The 19,512-nt window shown below is 40.3% G+C and overlaps 1 protein-coding gene across 3 annotated transcripts in view; it reads left to right on the top strand.

Annotated features, from left to right (window-relative positions):
• Window positions 1-19,512, top strand: part of C4H1orf198 (chromosome 4 C1orf198 homolog) — a 51,988-nt gene that overhangs the window by 26,169 nt on the left and 6,307 nt on the right. For all 3 annotated transcript variants that reach the window (XM_040350836.1, XM_040350837.1, XM_040350835.1), the window contains one exon: window positions 18,211-18,804. In XM_040350836.1, the coding sequence (XP_040206770.1) occupies window positions 18,211-18,804 (594 nt within the window). The remainder of the gene's footprint in view (window positions 1-18,210; window positions 18,805-19,512) is intronic.

Here is a 19,512-nt window from a genome sequence, read left to right as displayed (position 1 = left end):
GCCGCTAGAGGTCCTATAATATAAAAATTGCGTCCGCCATGTTGTAGATTATGGCAGACAGAAGACCAAAAACCTGGAGTTCCTATGAGGGCTAAAAACACGCTCTGGAATACATCCGCCATGTTGTAGTTTATGAAGACCGAAGTCCTGTGTTTAAAGTTACTCTATGTATTTGCGAGTTATATTAGTGTAAAAAACGAGTTATATTAATGTAAAAATGTAAAAAACGTCTGCCGTATTATGGCTTTTTGGAGACCGGAGTCCTGTTCTGAGGTTACTCTATGTATTAAAGCAACAGAGTGACTAGCATTGAATCTCCCTGTTATAGTTAAAATACTTTGCGATTGTAAACAGAACGGTGCAATATTCAAGACATAAAAGCATGTGTCTTTCAGACATAAAGTGCTACAATAGAAATTACATAATTCTATAGGTCATTGCTGTTAGACCATAAACAAGAAAAATATATAAATTGGGGCCATAAAAGGATTATTATATAGGTCATTGCAATTGGACCATAAAAATGTAACTTAAAACATATAATATCTATAAAATAAGAGAATATTGAAGGAGTAAAATGGGCTTTACATAGAGATTCCAAACTAAAGCAGGAACAAATAAATTACATTTTGGAGGGTCTAACTTTAGCTATGAGCCACAATTATTTTTGGAATAAGGGACAATACTATGTCCAAACAAAAGGGGTGGCAATGGGGGCTAAGTACGCCCCCAGTGTAGCTAATATTTTTCTGAATCACTGGGAGGCGGAACAAATACAAGGAGTAATGAGACCACCATTGAAATTTTACAGAAGATACATAGACGATATTCTGATTGTATGGGGAGGCACGGAAATAGAATTACAGATGTTTTTTGACGAAATCAACAACAACATTTACGGCATCACGTTCTCGGGGACCTGGAATACAGAATCTATAGATTATCTAGACTTACAGTTATTTAAAGTGGACAACAGGATTCACACTAGAACTTTCTTTAAGAAAACTGACAGGAATAGTTATATTCCTGTAAACAGTTGCCATCACAAGCAATGGATTCAAAATATCCCTAAGGGACAACTTATGAGACTGTTCAGAAACTGTAGTAATAGTGTTGACTTTGAAGCACAGGCGACACAAATTATTAATAAATTTGTTGAAAAAGGCTACAAAAGAAAAGAGCTGGAAAATTTAAAAACAAAAGTCATGAGAATGAACAGAGACAACATTATTAAAGGTACACACAACAAGAAAAAGAAGAAATTTATGGATACAGCGTTCCTAACAGGTTATAATATACAACACAAGGACATTGAAAGAATTTTTAAACAACACTGGCCTATTCTACAATCTGATAAAAGTCTAAAAAATCTGTTACCAAACAAACCGAGTTTTATATACCGAAGAGCCCCTAACCTCAGAAATAGATTAGTCCACAATGCAATAGACCCTCCTAAACAAATCCAAATCTTCAAGAACCTGAAAGGTTTCCACAAATGTGGAAAATGTTTACCATGTCGTGTTAGTAAAAAAACTAACAAGAAAAAAACAGAGTTCTCCTCAACAACAAATGGATCCTCACACAAAATAAGAGAACTCATTACATGTAGCAGCACACATGTGACGTGACATGTGACACACATAGAGTAACTTTAAACACAGGACTTCGGTCTTCATAAACTACAACATGGCGGATGTATTCCAGAGCGTGTTTTTAGCCCTCATAGGAACTCCAGGTTTTTGGTCTTCTGTCTGCCATAATCTACAACATGGCGGACGCAATTTTTATATTATAGGACCTCTAGCGGCTGGACTCCTGTCCTCAAAAACTACAACATGGCGGACGTTTCAGACATAAACGTCCTATATAAATAAGGAAGTGCTGGGGGCTTAGAGGCGCGCTCCAGATGACGTCAGATCGACGAAACCGGTAGAGCAGACGCTACTCTAAGCTACAGCACGTTTTTATGCGTTATGTGTTTTTAACTTGTCTACTAAATGTGAGTACCCTGTTAATGTGAATAAAAAATTGTTCATCATTTAAAAACGGTATCACACTATTGGGCAATCTATTTGTCTCCTCTTCTGAGCGGTGGATTTTTAGATCCTGGGAAGATCCAGGGATTTGTCAGTATATTATACTGGGAACGCCTGTTACCCCTGCAGGGGTTCAAGTATCTGGTGAGTGCGGGACCACAGGGAGAGAGCACGTTTTTTTGCACAGAAGATTTACATCTACGTTGTTCCCACGTGGAAGAAGCACACAGCACTTTTTAATTATTTCAATTATTTTATTTATTTATTGCATGGGACTTTTTTTGCATAAAGACTGTTTACTTACAGTATAAATACTGTTTTTTGAAAGCACATTGCACTATATATATTTTTATTGATTCACTCAATTTTTGCATGAAGCAGAGAAGGAATGAGATTTAAGCACTGGAACACTTCTTTGATTTGATTTTATTTGCATTTTGGTTTTTGGATCATCACGCAACATTTTTTGGTTTTTGGTTTTCTGTTTTACTATATCACTTATACAATATTAATTATTAATTGACATCAGTCTACATTCTACACTTTAGGTTGGCGCCACCACCTGCTTTTTATTATTTTCTCATACTTTTCTCCATTTTGTGGGGATTTTTCTGCAGGGGCAGCCCCTCACACTAATTATACTATATACTATATATATATATCTTCCTACTACCTGAGATCCTTATTATTATTATTTTGAAAATATTCTGTAGCGCAGATTCACATTTTCCTTTCTTAGTCACTTATTGAAGTTTCGTCCACCTGTCAGACAATCTTTTCCTAAGTGGGATCTGTCCCTGGTCCTTGAAGTTCTATCTGACCATCCCTTTGCTCCAGTGGGACAAGTAGCAATATGGAACCTGACACTAAAGACGGCTTTCCTGCTAGCCATTACATCTGGCAGAAGGATCTTGGAACTTCACTCCTTAGGGATAGGTGAAGACCACATCTTCCCCGACAGGGTGGAACTTCGGCCCCTTCGAGGGTTCACACCTAAGGTTGCTACTCCAAGCCACCTGTTGGAGCCCTGGGCAGTACCAGTGTTTACAGACACCGGTTCAGAGTCTTGTCGTGAGCTGGACGTATCTAGAGTGCTCAGGGCCTACCTAGAAGCCACGACTCCTTCAGAAATTCATTGTACCGTTCAGTAAATACAGGGGCAAAGAAGCTTCCATCAGAACTCTGGCATCTTGGGTTGTAAAGTTAATCCAGAAGGCCTACAGGGTGAAAAATATCCTCCATCCTGAGTGAATGCTCATTCTACAAGGGCAGTCTCGGCTTCCTGGGCAGCAAGGGCTAATGTTTTGTTGGAGACGGTGTGCAGGGCTGCCTGCCACCTGGTCTTCTCACCATACGTTCCTCAGACACTACCATATTGGTCCAGGAGCTCTCACGACTGTTGAGTTCAGAAGAAGGGCAGTTCAGGCTGCTATGTCCTCTTCTAATTAAACATTTATTGTAAAGCATTATCCCACCCGTGTCAGCTATTTATTTATCACAGGTATGCTGCCATGGAGGCACCAGGAAAACGGAAAATTGTATCATACTTGCCAGTAATTTTCCTTTCCTGGTGCCTATCCATGGCAGCATACGCTCCCACCCTTGGTATTCTATATTACAGAGAATGTTGGGGGAGGGACTATGCCTTTAATTTATGCTATTCACTAGTCCTGAAGGAGGAGTCGAGGCGGAGCTCTATCACAGGTATGCTGCCATGGATAGGCACCAGGAAAGGAAAATTACTGGTAAGTATGATCCAATTTTCAGTTTTTTACACCCTAAATACACATGTAATGTGTCTCCAAAGGTAGAGTTATCCTTAGGTGTTTATAGGAGGCTAAGATTTCAGGGTTTATTGTAGGGGTTGTGTGTTATGGTTTAATGAAAAGGTGTTGGGGTGTGCTCAACAAGTAAAAATAGACCAGGTTATAGACACTGGATGGATTTTGTTTTTACTTTTTAGCACCAAAATTAGCTACTGTCCCAAGCTACAAATGCCAAGAAGTAGCATAGAACATTTTTTATTTTTTTATTCCTGAAGATAGATATTTTCCAACAGTCTGCTAAATATTACAAGCTTGTTTATTGGCTTTTAAAACCTTGGCTGAATAGTTCATAATAAATCCATGGTGAAGTTATCTTTCCTGAATTCTCGGATAATTATTGAATCCAGCAATTAATTAGCAACATCTTGAAAATGAATGTTTGAATGCAGAAAGCACTCTGTATGCATGGAATGTCGCTTAACCTTAGAACAAATGTCATGGTCAGACATGACCCAGTAAAAATAGTTTGAATGATTTGAGGATGCCTTTAAATTCTGTTGGCGGTTGTCATATATACTCTTAATTGCTTCTATTCGCCCTTTTATTACAATGCAGTAATAGGATGCAAGCTATAGCAGTTGTGAGATCTACTTTATTCAGCTAGCTGCCCGCTGCTTAGTAAAAACGATCTGGGCGGCTGTAACTTAATGAAGTTTTAAGGGAAATACATTTTTAAATAATTCTAAAAAGATATAGAGATATATATAAATATATATAACACCTCCAAACACACACATACATACACAAATCTTGCAAGTAGGGTGTGCATGTGGTAAAAGGCTGCACATTAGGTATTGCTGCACACACTAGCTTAGGAGGAAAGGTTTTTGACCCAATATGAACTGTAAAGGATTTTAACCGCTTGCCGACCAGCGCACAACGGCACGGCTGCGCAAATGGGCGTGTAGGTATGTCCTCTTTAAATCGCGGCTCCCGAGGACTCAATGTCCGCCGGGGGCCCACGATCGTGACACGGAGCTGCAGAACGGGGAGATGCCTATGTTCTGCCTAGCAACATGACTGGGATCTACTGCTCACTGTCATTGGGGGCAGGAATCTCTGTCATGTAGTAGTGAGACCACCCCCCTACTGTTAGAATCACTCCCTAGGACACACTTAATCCCTTGATTGACCCTAGAGTTTAACCCCTTCCCTGCCAGTGTCATTTACACAGTAATCAGTGCATATATGTAGCACTGATTGCTGTATAAATGACAATGGTCCCAAAATAGTGTCAAATGTGTCTTCCGCAATGTTGCAGTCATGATAAAAATTGCAGATTGCCGCCATTACTAATAAAAAAAAATTATAATAATAAAAATGCCATAAATCTATCCCCTATTTTGTAGACCCTATAACTTTTGCATAAACCAATCAATATACGTTTATTGCGATATTTTTGTTAAAAAAAAAAAAAGTAGGAGAATACATATTGACATATACACTGAGAAATTCGTTTTTTTTTTTTTTTTTTTTTTTATATGTATTTTTGGGGGATATTTATTATAGCAAACAGTTAAAAATATTGCTTTTTTTTCCCCCAAAATGTTCGCTCTTTTTTTTTTTTTTTGTTTATAGTGCAAAAAATTAAAATCACAGGTGATAAAATACCACCAAAAGAAAGCTCTATTTGTGGGGGAAAAGGATGTAAATTTTGTTTAGGTACAACATCTCACGCTTGCACAATTGTCGGTTAAAGCCTTGTTTCTCAACTAGGGTTGCCACCTCATCACTTTAGACCCGAACACATGTTAATTACACAGCTTCCGAGTCTAATTTGATGCAGATAAGGCACCAAGTGAGTTTAATTACCACCTTAATCAGCTTCAGAACCTGTGTAATTCATGTGTGTTCGGGTTTAAAGGGATGAGGTGGCAACCCCATTCTCAATTCCAGTCCTCGAGGCGCCTCAACAGGTCATGTTTTTAGGATTCCCCTCAGATGAAACGGCTGTGTTAATTACTAAGGTAGTGAAACTGATCAAATCACCTGTGCAAAATAATGGAAAGCCTGAAAACATGACCTGTTGGGGCGCCTTGAGAACTGGAGTTGAGAAACACTGGGTTAAAGCGACACAGTGCCTTATCGCAAAAAGTGCTCTGGTCATGAAGGGGGTAAATCCTTCCAGGGCTGAAGTGGTTTAATGGATAATTTTGGTCAACGCAGTCTTTCGCTGTTTCATGAGCAATTTTGAGATTTGGCATCTATTTATTCAAAGAACTCTCATCTTTCATACATTTAGTAAGCCAGAGAAAAGGGTTAAATGGCTTGCGTATAGTCAAGTTTTATATAGGACTGCTTTACACTCGAAAGCCATTCTGTCCAGAAGATCTTTTCAGTTTTTGTTAAATAAGTGCATGTTGGTTGCAATCTTGTGCATGGCGCTTTGCACACTAAAAATCCTGCAGTCCTTTTTAGGAGCAAGCATCAGAGGGTAGCTACCTTCCTACATACCATAGAGAGAGAATGTAGCCACAAAAAGTCAGATCACAGATTGAAAAAAAAAAGTAATATAAACATTTGGAGGAGGCTGACAGCAATAGAAGGTCCTTGTTTCCTTGTTTGTGTTTAAGTGATTGTAAACCATCACCTTGTAAAACAACCCATTCAGTTTGAAATAGAAATTACTACTGCACTACTTTGGTCTGAATTTGATGCGACTTGAGGTCCATAGATGGTCCCAAAATAGTGTCAAATGTGTCTGCCGCAATGTTGCAGTCATGATAAAAATTGCAGATCGCCGCCATTACTAAAAAAAAAAATTATAATAAAAAATGCCATAAATCTATCCCCTATTTTGTAGACCCTATAACTTTTGCACAAACCAATCAATATAAGCTTATTGCGATATTTTTGCAAAAAAAAAAGTAGAATACATATCGACATACACTGAGAAATTAGTTTTTTTTTTTTTTTTATATATATATATATATATTTTTGGGGGATATTTATTATAGCAAACCGTTAAAAATATTGCTTTTTTTTCAAAATTGTCGCTCCTTTTTTTTGTTTATAGTGCAAAAAAAAAATCACAGAGGTGATAAAATACCACCAAAAAAAAAATATATATATATATATATATATATATATAATATATATATATATATATATATATATATATATATATATATATATTGATTTGTGCAAAAGTTACAGCGTCTACAAACTATTGGGGGGTGTGTGTGTAATAAAATATATATATATATATATAAAAATAAATAAATATATATATATTTTTACTAGTAATGATATATTGATTAAAAAAATATGCATTGTTACTGTACTAATGAAACTGTCAGGAAAGGGGTTAACATCAGATGCAATCAAATGGTTGAATGTGTTCCCTGGGAGTGATTACTAACTTGGGGGGGCTGTGCTTTGACTGGAGGAATTGTAAAGATCCATGTTCCTGTTTAGCAGGAATACATGATCAGCACATTCCCCTCTCACAGAATGGCTACCTGCCTTGTTTACATAGGCAGACAGTCTGCTGTTCTGCCTTTCCCCTGAACGTTTGGTGGGGCCCGGCGGACTCAGCGGGTCGCCAGTGGCACATGCGCCCTAGACCTGGAAGTGTCAGATCGACCGTGATCTGGCACAGAGCCGCCACAAATCTATGATGGGCGGTCACTAAGAGGTTACAAATAGATTTTAGTGCTACAGACCTCGGCACTACCATGTTTGCTTGTTTTGCCTTTCTTTTTAAGCCTGTGGTTGCATTCAATTCCATACCATAAAAGAGAGCATTTTGAAATATTTGTTTAGAGTGGCTCCATTCCCATAGAGCCGCCCTAATATGGTTGAAACACATAGGACATTAAAGTACTGCTGAGGCAGCCTTTTTCAACCAGGGTGCCTTCTGGGTTCCTCAGGGTGCCTTGGCAAAATGCCTAAAAAATTGCCCAAAAAATGTACGAAGTCTGCTGGTGGATCAAGCCTGCCTTTACCCAAAGTCACAGGATTTCATTGTGCAGCATTACCACCTTGAGCCACCTCTGGTGTCCTAACAACTGATGTTGTCATAGGCTGATAGGGAGGACATCCTTGTTTGCCCCCCTCCGTCAGCATTGGGGTTACATTAGCTGAATGAAGGAGCAGATAAATGCTGGAATACCAGTCGGTACCAGTGTGCAAAGGTATATTGGTTTGTAAAAATAAATCCCCTTTTAATGTTGGGTGTCCTATGTGTGTAGATGGTGCTGTGATATGTAAACTGTTAACATTGTGCATCATTTTAAAGGGTGTCCCGACTGAAAATAGATTGAGGAACACTGATCTAAATGTCTATAGTGTAATCTGTATGACTGATTCCTTTTTTGTCCACCTCCAATCCATTGGTTAAATAAAACCGTAACAGTACTGTACTTTATATGTGATGAGCATTAGTCTGATGGATAAAACGATCTTCTAATTGTCACCCTGCCCTTTGGTTCATGTCTTTATTACAGGTACAGAATTAGATTCCTTTTCCTCAGCTACTTAAAATTCTCCAGACTGCCAAACTAAACAGCTTTTCTCTGGTCACAGTAGGCCTTGCATGCTTGTGAAATAGCATACATTCCTACCAACTGAATAACGTATAAAAATAGACTCCGAAAATCTGCCTTCTGAATTTGTAGCAAATTGATGTTCTTTTCACGGCAGCCTCCAAATCAGTAAAATGTCTCCTTGCTTAATCAGAAGGCAAAAATAGAAGTGGTGCTGTTTTTTTTTTGTCCGATCTTCCTAGTGCTATTAATTGATTCCAGAGTTTTATAAATGGGTAAGAAATCATACGTACCTCCCAACCCCATGTGTATATATATATATATATATATATATTTTTTTTTTGTTGAAGTGGGTAAGGATCAGAACTTCTGTCGTGTTTTTATTGCTGAGGGTATACTCAATGATGACCCCCACACCCCTGTGTTGGTGAAACCGAAACAAAAAAATAAGAGGGTGAAAGTGTCGCTGGGACGGGAAGCCAACAGACAGCAATAAAGACCCAACAGAGGCAACTCTTCTAGGTAACTCCACTATATTACCAAAAGTATTGTGACGCCTGCCTTTACATGCACATGAATTTTAATGCCATCCTACTCTGTAGGGTTTAACCACTTCAGCCCTACAAATCAAAAAGAATAAATGCTGAGCGCCAACGTAAAAAAAATAAAAATAAATGAAACAAAGCTGGATAGTTTTTTTTGCAGAATACAGTTAGGCCAGGTTCACACTATATTATTATTATTATTATTATTAACCACTTAAGCCCCGGACCATATTGCTGGTCAAAGACCAGAGCACTTTTTGCGATTCGGCACTGCGTCGCTTTAACTGACAATTGCGCGGTCCTGCGACGTGGCTCCCAAACAAAATTGGCGTCCTTTTTTTCCCACAAATAGAGCTTTCTTTTGGTGGTATTTGATCACCTCTGCGGTTTTTATTTTTTTCCTCGGTTTAGGCCGATACGTATTCTTCTTCTACATATGTTTGGTAAAAAAATCACAATAAGCGTTTGATTGGTTTGCGCAAAAGTTATAGCGTCTACAAAATAGGGCATGGTTTTATGGCATTTTTATTAATATTTTTTTTTTTTACTAGTAATGGCGGCGATCACCGATTTTTATCGGTACTGCGCCCTTATGGCGGACATTTTTGAAACCTTTTTTGGGACCATTGTCATTTTTATAGCGATCAGTGCTATAAAAATTCATTGATTACTATAAAAATGCCACTGGCAGGGAAGGGGTTAACACTAGGGGGCGAGGAAGGGGTTAATTATGTTCCCTGTGTGTGTTCTAACTGAAGGGGGGGTGGGACTGACTTGGGGAAATGACTGATCGCTGTTCATACATTGTATGAACAGACGATCAGGCATTTGTCCCCCTGATAGGACCGGGAGCTGTGTGTTTACACGCACATCTCCCGGTTCTCGCTCTGTAACGAGCGATCGCGGGTGCCCGACGGTGATCGCGACTGCCGGGCACGCGCGTCGGGACCAGGGGCGAGCGGGGGGCGCGCCCCTATTGGCTGAATCGCGAGATGACGTAATATTACATGATCTCGTGCAGCCGAGCCGACCTGCCGCCGTATAACTGCTGCTGGTGGGCAAGCGGTTAATATTGAGTTGGCCCAACTTTTGCAGTTATAATAGCTTCAACTCTTCTGGGAAGGCTGTCCACAAGGTTTAGGAGTGTGTCTATGGGAATTTTTGGGATGGAGGAACTTGACTGACCTGCACAGAGTCCTTACCTCAACCCGATAGAACACCTTTGGGATGAATTGGTGTGTAGACTACAAACCAGGCCTTTCTCTGCTGCCATGGATTGGCGACAGGAAAGGAAGATTATGGTAAGTATTTGATACAATTTTACAATTGTTGTTGCCATCTCTGTTCCTGCCAAAAACCATCCCATCACTTCTTGCACTTGTCAAACACCGACCATTAGCAGGAGGTAAGGTAAAACATTTCTTTGTGGGGACACAACTGGCAAAAAGTAAAAAAGAAAAAGAAACAAAAAAATACAAAAAATATTGTAACTCCCTTGACTGTAAAGAAAAAGGAAACGGCAAGAATTCTCCACGGCAGTAATAGTCATTCACGGTGTCTGCTGGTGTGGAGCTGTAGATACTTTGCACCTTTTATGTCCTATTGATAAAATGCAAACCTTTGTATGTCTAAGATTTCTGTATGTCTAATGCAGCAAGTAAAACCAGATACCAGGCTCTTTTTGAACAGCAATTTGAAAGAGTTTTGTGTAATTTCAGTTCAGTTCAGGTGCGATTTTCTAATTTTTTACACTACAATTCACATTGGAATCGCACCTGAATCTCTGAACGAAATGGCACTACAAACCGGCCCCTACATATGTGGACCAAGTCTGAAGTTTTAGTATTGTTTAGTACAAGTACTTGTGCAAATGCTTAATATCGGCACCGATGGCAGTATCTGTATCGGTGCAACGCTACTAGCAATGTCAACTTTTTGTGAGATATTTAATAAAGCCTGTGTCCAGCTGAGAGGGTGGATGCACTGTAATGTTCGTTGAGTTATGAGATAAGCTTAGGTGGTCATAATGAAAAGCATACCCTCTCATCCAAAAATGTTTTAAGAGAAGTTTGTTACATTTCCACTCAAAAATATAATGGTGGCCCGCTGCCCCCCTTTCCTGTGGCAGCAGTACGGGGAGAAGTTCCCTGTACCAGCTGTCACTGTTTGAAAACATATAAGGAAGCCATTTGACCTGAACACTTATAGCCAGATTCAGAGAGAGTTGTGCCGTCGTAAGTTTAAGTGTATTCTCAAACTGAGATACACTTAAACCTAGCTAAGATACGACAGCCTGCGCCGTCGTATCTTAGGTTGCAATTTTTCAGCTGACCGCTAGGTGGCGCTTCCGTTGAGTTCGATGTAGAAAATGCCTAGATACGCCGATTCAAGAACGTACGTGCGCCCGTCGCAGTAAAGATACGCCGTTTACGTAAGGCGATTCCCGGCGTAAAGTTAGTCGAACAAATAGCTGGCCTAGTCAATTTTAACCACTTCCATACAGGGCACGTATACACCTTCCCGCCCAAGCCAATTTTCAGCTTTCAGCACTGTCGCACTTTGAATGGCAATTGCGTGGTCATGCTACACTGTACCCAAACAAAATTGGCGTCCTTTTTTTCCCACAAATAGAGCTTTCTTTTGGTGGTATTTGATCACCTCTGCGATTTTTTTTTTTTTTTTTTTTTGCGCAACAACTAAAAAAAGACTGAAAATTTTGAAAAATAATACGTTTTTATTTTTTTCTGTAAATTTTTTTGTAAATAAGTACGTTTTCTCTTTCAATTACGGGCACTGATATGGCGGCACTGATGGGCACCGATGAGATGGCACTGATGGACATCGATGAGGTAGTACTGACGGGCACAGATGAGGTGGCACTGATTGGCGGCGCTTGTATGCGGCACTGATGGGCACACATAGGCGGCACTGATGGGCACACATAGGCGGCACTGATGGGCACACATAGGCGGCACTGATGGGCACACATAGGCGGCACTGGGCACTCATAGGTGGCACAGCTGGGCACTTATGGGTGGCACTGATGGCTACTTATGGGTGGCACAGATGGGCACTGATAGGTGGGCACTGGGCATGGATGGGCACTGTGGGGTGGCACTGATGGACACTGTAGGGTGGCACTGATGGACAATGTGAGGTGGCACTGATTGACACTGGGCACTGATTGGCATCTTTTTTTTTTTTTTTTTTCAATGCTTTTTTATTTATTTTTTTAGCCTTTTTTTTTTTTTGATCTGCCCTTCCCTGGTGGTCCAGGGTGGGCTTCCCTGGTGGTCCATGTGGCGATCCGATCCGAGGGGGGGCTGCGCTGATAAACAATCAGCGCGAACCCCCCCTGTCAGGAGAGCCGCCGATCGGCTCTCCTCTACTCGCGTCTGTCAGACGCGAGTGAGGAAGAGCCGTCAACGGCTCTTCCTGTTTACATCGTGATCAGCCGTGATTCGACACGGCTGATCACGTGGTAAAGAGTCTCCGTGAGAGACTCTTTACCGAGATCGGTGTTGCGGGGTGTCAGACTGACACCCCGCAACAACGACCGCCGCGATGCGCACCCCCGGGGGCGCGCAGCCGCTCAGAATCCTGAGGACGTCATATGACGTCCGGTCAGGATTCTACAACCACTTTGCCGCCGTCAAAGTGGCCGTCGTTCCCGCGTCGAAATTTGAAATATTTACGTCGTTTGTGTAAGTCGTCCGTGAATGGGGCTGGACGTAAACCAATACGTCCTTGCGGCGTACTTTGGAGTAATGCACACTGGGATATGTACACGGACGGCGCATGTGCCGTTCGTAAAAAACGTCAATCACGTCGGGTCACCAAACATTAACATAAAACACGCCCCCCCATCCTCATTTGAATTGGGCGCGCTTACGCCGGCCCCATTTACGCTACGCCGCCGTAAGTTAGGAGGCAAGTGCTTTGTGAATACAGTACTTGCCTCTCTGACTTAAGGCGGCGTAGCGTAAATACGATACGCTATGCCGCCTTAAAGATGCGCGCCCCTACCTGAATCTAGCTATTATACTTCTATTTCCACTGCATAGTGTAGGTCAGTAATTAAAAGTGCAGGGATGCCTGTATTATTTTTTGATGGAGCAATAAGTAATGCTCACTGTGTTGTAATATTTTATTTTGGTAGTTTATTTTGGGGATACTCCTGGTTCCATGCATAGATAACTGTTTTAACCTGCAGGTGCTATACACCTTCTTGAAGTGGTTGTAACCCTTAAAAAAAAAAAAATGGATAAGCATGAATAACGTCATAGTGCTTGTGCTGTGTAGTTTGGCCCTTTCTATCATCTAAAATGCATGGCCGATCCTGCCTGGTGCTTCCCTCCCCTCTGTAAACTGACCACATTTATCATGGCTGCTAAGCCTGTATACCGTGGTCAGTTTACGTGCCTCCGTCATCCGCTGTCTCTCGTCTCTTCCCCTCTCTGCCTGTCGTTGCCCTCCCCTCCTGCTGCTAAAATAACTTTGTGTACCTTATAGATTCCCCTCTGTTCAGTGAAGGTATGTGCCCCAGTGTACGTTCTATACCCCGAGAGGCACTGTGAAAAAGGTATACAGCAACATAGTTTTTTTATATAGAACATACACTGTGGCACAAAACATCATTGAACAGAGGGGAATCTATAAAGTGGCTTTACAACCACTTTAAATTGTGTGTGTGTATATGTATACGTGTGTGTGTGTGTGATATATATATATATATATATATATATATATATATATATATATATATAAAAAATGTCTTACATGTCTAATGTATGGTACAGATTTTAAGTGTTTGACTTTCTATAAATCATTAAAGTGGAGTTCCGGCCACAATTTCACTTTTTAAATATAAATACCCCTGTAATACACAAGCGTAATGTATTCTAGTAAAGTTGGTCTGTAAACTAAGGTCCGTTTTGTTAGGTTGTTACAGCATTTAGACACTTTATAAAATAGAAATTGACTGGGGCCATCTTAAGTGTGGGCATCATGAAGCCAGACTGTATGACTTCCTGGATTTCAGCCTTGCAGATTTCGCACATACTCAGTGCTGCACAAGCAGTGTCAGATCAGGTTTCAGCACCTGTGCTGTCCAAGTCACATGATTCTTTGAGACTGGGGAGTGCACAGACTCCTGGAAAGTTACACCCACTACATTCCCAGGAGTCTGTGCGGTGTAGGTTAGGAAGCATTAAGCACCTAGGTGCAGGAAGTGGGAAGATTAACTATTCTGCCTAGCAACAACACTTTGAAGGTATCTAAAAAAAAAAAAAAATTCGTAAAGGACTAATGACATTTTTTTAAAACTACTGATGTAATGTTATATTTATGGGTGGAACTACACTTTAAGACTTGAACTAAGAATCTTAAAAAAATGATGATCACACATATGAGCCTAAATATTTTAAAGGCCCAAACTGACTATCATGAATTTACAGCAAACTGTGAAGCCTCGTACACACATACGTGATTCCCGGCGGTAAAAAGTCAGCCAGGAAAACCCGAGAACCTGCTCTCTAACTTTTTCCCCCTACACACGACCAGGTTTCCCGACAGGAAAACTGCCACGAGAGCTTTTTTTTTTTCCGGCAGTTTTCCTGTCTGGAAAACTGCGATCGAGCATACACACGGCCGGTCGTCTGTACGAGGCTTCAGACTCCAATAGTAAAACTATCCAAATGAAAATATACCCCATATTGCCTGTCCAGATGCACAACAAGCTGCAGCAATTTCAGGACGTATTGGCCAGTAAAAAGTTATTTTCTGTCTCCTGTTTTTACAGAATCATTATACTCACCATATTAGTTCTATGCAGTCAGGACATTTATCACATTTATCATGTTTTCAGAGTGCGCTTAAAATCTAGTTTTTGACACTGATTGAGCCCAGGTTTACACTGACAGCGGGAATGAAATTGTTCAGCTGAACTCGCACAATCTCATTACCGCATGTCAGTCACGACTTCAGGGGCGATTTCAGAGATCTCTGTGCGGATTTCTGCACAGATGTCTTTCGAAATTGTACACCAAAGTTGCCAAAAGTAGTACAGAACTACTTTTGGGAATCAATGCCGCGTCGATTCGGATGGTGCCATTGCCGGCAATAGACGCCGATTTGACGTGTCAAATCGCATGCCAAATCGCTGCAATGTGAACCAGGGCAAAAAATGTTCAGAGCTAATCGGGCATATGAAATGCATGCTGGAAAATGGAAGAAATATTTAAGAAGGTTCTTTGTAGCACAGTGGACATTAGTCAGTCCAAATCTTGGACTCAGTAAGTTGTTATATATTGTTTAGGCTGACGACTAGGCAGATATAAAAGACACAAATTACCGCAGCTCTAGAATTATTGAATGTATTTTTTTGACTGCAAGATGTGTAGGTTCCTGAGTTTGAGCTGGTAGCAGCCCCTTGCATTCTCCTGTGCAGCAGGGCTGCAGTGTGTAAGAAAGAAGCAGTGCAAGGAACCAATCCGTTCGTGTGCTGACAGGAAGTATGCGGGTAGTTGGAGAGAACAGAGTAACGGATAAGCACACCATTAGGCCGCTTCTCCTTAAACCATAAAAAGGCTGGAGAAGGTCTGGGACAACCTGGGCTCAGAGGAAGTGGGTTAAATGATGCCTGTGTTCTGCATTATGGTGATCGGCAAATCGGCTGGAGTGACTTTCCGTTCACTTTTTGATGGAGGGCACAAATCGATAGAACACCGGCCATCAGACTGAGTACATCCATTGGCAGTAAAAAAAAAAAGTACTGGATGGGGAAAACTGTGGACTGAAGCTGAATATTGCTGCAAAAGCTGGTGTATATATAATAAATATAAAATATATATATATTTTGTTTGTTTTTTAACCACTTAAGACCCGGACCAATATGCAGGTAAAGGACCAGGCCCCTTTTTGCGATTCGGCACTGCGTTGCTTTAACTGACAATTGCACGGTCGTGTGACGTGGCTCCCAAATAAAATTTGGCGTCCTTTTTTTCCCACAAATAGAGCTTTCTTTTGGTGGTATTTGATCACCTCTGCAGTTTTTTATTTTTTTGCGCTATAAACAAAAATAGAGCGACAATTTTGAAAAAAAGCAATATATTTTACTTTTTGCTATAATAAATATCCCCAAAAAAGATAAAAAAAACTGAAAAAACACTTTTTTTCCCCCTCAGTTTAGGCCGATACGTATTCTTCTACCTATTTTTGGTAAAAAAAAATCACAATAAGCGTTTATCGATTGGTTTGCGCAAAATTTATAACGTTCACAAAATAGGGGATAGTTTTATGGCATTTTTATTAATTTTATTTTTACTACTAATGGCGGTCGATCAGCGATTTTTTTTTTTTTTTCGTGACTGCGACATTATGGCGGACACATCGGACAATTTTGACACATTTTTGGGACCATTGTCATTTTCACAGCAAAAAGTGCTATAAAAATGCATTGTTTACTGTGAAAATGACAATTGAGTTAACCACTAGGGGGCACTGTAGGGGTTAAGTGTGACCTCATGTGTGTTTCTAACTGTAGGGGGGCTGGGGTGGACTTGTGACATCACTGATCGTCTTTCCCTATATCAGGGAACAGACGATCAGTGACACTGCCACAGTGAAGAACGGGGAAGGTGTGTTTACACACACATCTCCCTGTTCTTTAGCTCCTGTGACCGATCGCGGGTCTCGTGGCAGTGGTCACGGAGCTGCGGCTGGGCACTTAAAGAGTACGTACAGGTACCTGCTTGTGCCATTCTGCCGACGTATATCGGTGTTAGGCGGTCCTTAAGTGGTTAATGGGCTATTTGTGCTTCACAGACCCAGACCATTTTTTGGCTGGGGTTCTGCTTTAAGGTCAGTGAAGTATAAAAAGACTGATTTGGCATTTGTATTTGGCTACCAATCGGGTCATATCCATGTTCACAATCTTACTCATGGACATTTTTACATAATTTGAATATACTGTACAATAGGATAAGTTTAAATGCCTGTATAGTTTATTAACATGTCTGGAGTACATGTTCACATTAAGTATATCTGTGCAGCACAAGCTCTGAATTTCTAAATTGAGAATCCTTTAGCTCCTGGTCTTTACAGATGTCGGTATGCAGAGGTTTATACATTGGCATTCCAATCTGGCGTCTTTCGCATGGTAGGAAAATTCTTATGTATTCCGTAGACGATACAGATTAAATTTCCAGTGAACAATTACACTGCCTGTTTCTAAATCCAGGATATTTGCTTGTCCATGGTGGACTACTGTACAAAATATTTAAAGACCTGCTGCCTGCATACTTTACATACCGTAAGTCACTTATCTAAAATGACAATATGTAAATAAACAGATGATGCATTTCCCGTGCCTTGCACTGGTTGGCTTTCTCCTAAAATAGTGTTTCCCTATGGCTGCACAAAGGCTTTTTTTTAATATACCTCCTAAGTATTGAAAAATATAAACCTGCATTTTACTGAAAGAAGTATGCTTTTTGTGCGCTTTAAATCTACTTTCCCACCAGTATCTGTAGTAGGCAGTGGGATGCTTTTAGCTGTGGCAATAAATAAACTGTTACCACTTGTTTTGAGCTGCAGATCAAGATCTAAAGGTAGAGCAGCACCCCTGCAACTAAAATCAGTCATGGCTAAAGAACTTTTCCCGATTTTTCGAGCTGTGTGTTGTTTCATAGCAGCCATTGCTCACTAAGCAGTGTCCACACTGATGCACACTCAGGGATGGTTTTAGATAAATTGGAGCCATGCACAAAATGAAGCTAGGCCATATTATGTACACAATGATGGCTCTGTAAAGTTCATAAACTGCACATGCCAAACAGGAGCAGATCCAAAATTCTTTGTATCCTGATTTGAGAGCAAATAAGGCAACACGAATTAAGATCAATATCATTACAGTATATATTCACAAGCAGTAGTGTATTTTGAAAATTGTCTTGTTGTGGCCAAGTCTTGAACTTTTGTTCACATGCACCGTAGTGCCTTCTGTGCAGCTGTCAAATAGCCCCAAATGCTTTAGAGAAAATCTCATTTGTATTGCAATACATTTTTCACATTTTATTTTTATTTTTTTATCTAGACAACTAGTATGGGATATTGCATATTTGGCCCTGATTTTGTTAATTTAGGTAACTTGTATGTTTTGTAAATATATTCTATAAAAGTTCCAAAATCAGTTATGTGACCAGGATTACAATCAGATAATATTGCCAGTTGTTATTTTGGTACAGATAAAACTTTACAGTTTATAAATCATTATTTGTTCTTTAAAATTGTCTAATCGTGAATTTTAATTTAACAGAGTCAAATGGAGTTCAGCGTCGCCTCTTTATCTGGTCAAGAATTAGCAACTGGTCTTGCTCAGACTGAAACGAAGCAAACCCCTAAACCTGTAAATCAAACCAATCAGATTAAGACTCCTCTTGGCAATCCCCAAGTTAAGAATACCCCGGTTGCTAGAACACCCAACTATGATGGATCAACTCCAATGAGGAAAGAAGAGGAGTCAGCCTTTTGGAAAATAAGCATGGAGCGATCTAGAATTGAAGGTTCACAGTCAGAATTTCAGTCTTTAACACCGAGTCAGATAAAGTCCTTAGAAAAAGGTGAAAAGCCACTACCTGTATATTATAGGCAAGATTCCTTCCAGAAGGAAAAGGAAGTATCCAAACCTGAGAAACCAACACCGTTGACTGAAAAGCCAGTTGTGATTACCAAACAGCCGAAGACTACCATTCCAAGTGTTGTCTCTTTGGAGAATTCTAGGCCAAGCCAGTCTTCTGTCAGCACACTAGATGATGTCTTTCTGCCAGAGCCAGTTAAACCTGTAATGGAAACCAGCAAGGGACCTGCAAATGATGAGACTGTTTCAACAGGACCTCAACTGTTTTCACAGGTTGGTGTTTAACCACTTACCCCCCGGACCATATTGCTGCCCAAAGACCAGAGTACTTTTTGCGATTCGGGACTGCGTCGCTTTAACAGACAATTGCGCGGTCGTGCGACGTGGCTCCCAAACAAAATTGGCGTCCTTTTTTTCCCACAAATAGAGCTTTCTTTTGGTGGTATTTGATCACCTCTGCGTTTTTTATTTTTTGCGCTATAAACAAAAATAGAACGACAATTTTGAAAAAAATGAATATTTTTTACTTTTTGCTGTAATAAATATCCCCCAAAAATATATAGAAAAACATTTTTTTTCCTCAGTTTAGGCCGATACGTATTCTTCTACATATTTTTCGTAAAAAAAAAATCGCAATAAGCGTTTATTGATTGGTTTGCGCAAAAGTTATAGCGTTTACAAAATAGGGGGTATTTTTATGGCATTTTTATTAATATTTTTTTTACTAGTAATGGCGGCGATCAGCGATTTTTTTTTCGGTATTGCGACATTATGGCGGACACTTCGGACATTTTTGACACATTTTTGGGACCATTGGCATTTTTATAGCGATCAGTGCTATAAAAATGCATTAGATTACTATAAAAATGCCACTGGCAGTGAAGGGGTTAACACTAGGGGGCGGGGAAGGGGTTAAGTATGCCTGGGTGTGTTCTTACTGTGGGGGGGGGGGGGGTGGCCTCACTAGGGGAAACACTGATC

Source organism: Rana temporaria, chromosome 4 (assembly GCF_905171775.1).
Source record: "Rana temporaria chromosome 4, aRanTem1.1, whole genome shotgun sequence".
Lineage (NCBI taxonomy): Eukaryota > Metazoa > Chordata > Amphibia > Anura > Ranidae > Rana > Rana temporaria.
Note: the sequence above shows the minus strand (reverse complement) of the source record. Positions and strands in the feature narration are given on the sequence as shown.